Consider the following 3,075-nt stretch of genomic DNA (forward strand, 5'->3'; position numbering starts at 1 on the left):
CCCTTCCAGGACCTCCCTGGTCACCGTGGGAGACCCTGCAATTTGGGGACCCCCTCCAGTGCCCCTGTCCTCTCTCACTCTGCTTCTCGTCTTCTCACAGAACAAATCTTTCACGTGCACTTTGTTCATGCCCTTCGAAGACTTTGAACAGCTTCTCACTGGGAGTGATGTGCTGAATTTCTTCCAGAATTACTTTCCGGACTCCATCCCTCTAATTGGAGAGTAAGTTTCAGAATGCTCAGTTGTGCCTTTTGCACCATGGGTCTGAGTTATTCCAAATTCAGATAAAGGTTACGCACCTTATTTCAGGTTTGGTTAAACCTGAGGGATTGTGCAGTGACCTGGGCAGAAATCTACATCAGGGCAAAGTTGATGTTGTTCAATGAGTAGGAATTCTGAAATAACCATGCCATGGCCAGTTTCTCCAGGAAAAATGCATCACCACTGTCCCTAGGCTTTATGTATTTTGTGCAGGTTCCTCAGACCCTTGGGGCTCAGCATGCCATGGAGACCTCTGTACTTCCATCTACTGGTAGGTACAGAAGTCTCTGGCACAGCAGATACATCTGCAGCCTAAAGTCTCAGATCCACCACTTACTGGCTTTCTTATGTCTCAGGAACCTCAGGGTAAAATGTTGATAAATAACAGTACCTGCCCCAAAGGATCGTTGTGAAGACTACATGAGATCATGCCTATAAATCACTCAGCACAGGGCCTGGTGCATGTTAAGTTCCCAACAACCGACAGCTAATCGTATTCGTGTCTGGTTTATGATGTGCTGCTCCTCTGGCCATGTCAATGTCACCCTCCACATGGACTCTGTCACTGGTCTCATTCAGCGCCTCTGCTCCAACTGCCCCTACCTGCTCCATGATGTTGTCATGGAAGCAGCATGGTGCTGCAGATAGAGCCTGCCTTAGTCAGTTCAGGTTGCTGTAACAAAAATGCCACACACTGGGTGGTTTACAAATGACAGAAAGTTATTTCTCACAGTTCTGGAGGCTGCAAAGTCCAAGATCAAGGTGCTGACAGATTCAGCGTCTGGTGAACACTCACTTCCTGGTTCATAGAAAGAGTCTTTTCTCTGCATCTTCACATGGTGGGAGAGGCATGAAATCTCTTTGGGGTCCATTTCATAAGGGCACTAATTCCATTCATGAAAGGTCCATTCTCATAACCTAAGCACCTCCCAAAGGCCCCACATCTTAACACCATCACATTGGGGGTTAGGATCTTATGTGAATTTTAGGGGGAAATAAACATTCAATCCATAGCCAGATAAGATTTTTTTTTTTGTCCTTTTTTTTTTGAGACCGGCGGTACCGCGCTCAGCCAGTGAGCACACCGGCGGTCATCCCTATATAGGATCCAGACCCACGGCAGGAGCGCTGCTGCGCTCCCAGCACTGCACTCTCCCGAGTGCGCCACGGGCCTGGCCCCCAGATAAGATTTTAATACCGCTTCTGCCCCTTAGTTCCTTAAGTCTCACCTTTAAAATGGGTATCAGAATACCAACCTTTTAGGGCAGCTGTGAAAATTAAATGAGCCAATTATGTAAAAGGGATAGCCCACTGCTGGCCCATAGCAGGTCTTTCAAAAATTGCTAGTTTACATCCTTTCCTGCAGACTAATTCATTCTCTAGTGATCTCTCCTTTTCCAATCTTGAAGAGAAATCTCTGTTTGCACACCAAAATTAGCCCTTAGGTACTTTTTAAATTTGTTGGATAGCTATTTCTTGCCTCTCCAGCCATATTTAACATCCTTGAGGATATGTACTGTTTTTCAACTTATAGTTTCTCCAAATGCTTTATAAAGCATTTATAAAGCATCTATAAATGCTTTATAATTATTAGATTTTTTNTTTTTTGTTTTTTTTACTATAGTCACCATGTTGTACAATACATCTCTTAAACTGATTCCTCCTGTCTAATGAAATTTTATATTCTTTGACCAACATTTTCCAATCCCCTCAAACACTAGTTTTATTATTATTGTCCATTCCCATATATATCAGGAGCCACATTAATTTTAATTTTGGTTTGTGGTAGTTTAATCAAATGCACAACAGTATTTGTATGATTTTTCAATGGAAGCCTGAAATACACCATTGTATTTAAAAATTTTGTGATCCATGCACATGATAATAAAGTTTTCATGACACATGATACAGAAATATTTCTAATTATCCCAATGCAGCTACACCTGTTCTTTTTGGATGTGATTTGACATTCTTGCAAACCAAGAAGGTAATTAGAACAATGTAGTTTTAGGACTGGAAGAAACTTCTGTTTTCCTGACATTCTTGTGTATTTTTTGATAAAATTCTGTGGTGATAAAGTCAGTAAATCTGAAAGAATTCAGCAGTGTTCAATACCCATCTTAACATCTTTACGTTATGATTATTTTCTTCTGAAGGAAAGCGCTGGTGCAAGATTTCTTCCTGTTGCCCCCGCAGCCCATGATATCTGTGAAATGTTCTCCCTTTCACTTTAAATCCCACTGTGTGCTGATGGGAGATGCAGCTCATGCCATAGTGCCATTTTTTGGGCAAGGAATGAATGCGGTGAGTTGTTTTCCCCTAGGTAAGTCCCTGAAATATTTTTGGATCTGCCTCAACTAACTTTAATAAAAATATGTCTAAGACTATCCCCTTAGAATCCCTGAGTACACAATCAATTTAACAATCACACCACTTCTTTAACTAGGTGGGTCACCAATTCTAGTCAAGATTTGGATTACTTGATCCAATAATCCAATGTAGAAAAAGCATAAAGCATCATATAGTATTCTGCTCAGTTAGAAATTGTACCAATAGCTCAAAATTTGGAAATGTGGCTATCAGCAATTCAAGACAATTTTTATGATATATTTTTTCTGGAGATTATGCATAAGAAAATCATGTTAGCCTCAAAGAAAGAAAACAACCTCAAATTATCTCTATCTTCTCTAATTTTTCTTTCCAAAGAAAAGGGAGACACGATTGTCAGAGTTAAATAAAACTATGAGGCAGTGTAGATGTTGAATGCTTCTGCCTTTTTGGAAATTTTACTATTCTAGCTAGAAATAAATTTCA

At 40.5% G+C, this 3,075-nt stretch overlaps 1 protein-coding gene across 1 annotated transcript in view; it reads left to right on the plus strand.

The window, feature by feature from the left end:
• The window catches only part of KMO (kynurenine 3-monooxygenase (kynurenine 3-hydroxylase)), a 46,465-nt gene that overhangs the window by 35,160 nt on the left and 8,230 nt on the right, over positions 1 to 3,075 (plus strand). Inside the window, exons 9-10 of the mRNA XM_008575255.1 lie at positions 101 to 222; positions 2,418 to 2,565. Of these exons, the coding sequence (XP_008573477.1) occupies positions 101 to 222; positions 2,418 to 2,565 (270 nt within the window). The remainder of the gene's footprint in view (positions 1 to 100; positions 223 to 2,417; positions 2,566 to 3,075) is intronic.

The sequence above is a fragment of the Galeopterus variegatus genome, unplaced genomic scaffold (assembly GCF_000696425.1).
Source record: "Galeopterus variegatus unplaced genomic scaffold, G_variegatus-3.0.2 Scaffold1162, whole genome shotgun sequence".
In the NCBI taxonomy this organism is placed as follows: Eukaryota; Metazoa; Chordata; class Mammalia; order Dermoptera; family Cynocephalidae; genus Galeopterus; species Galeopterus variegatus.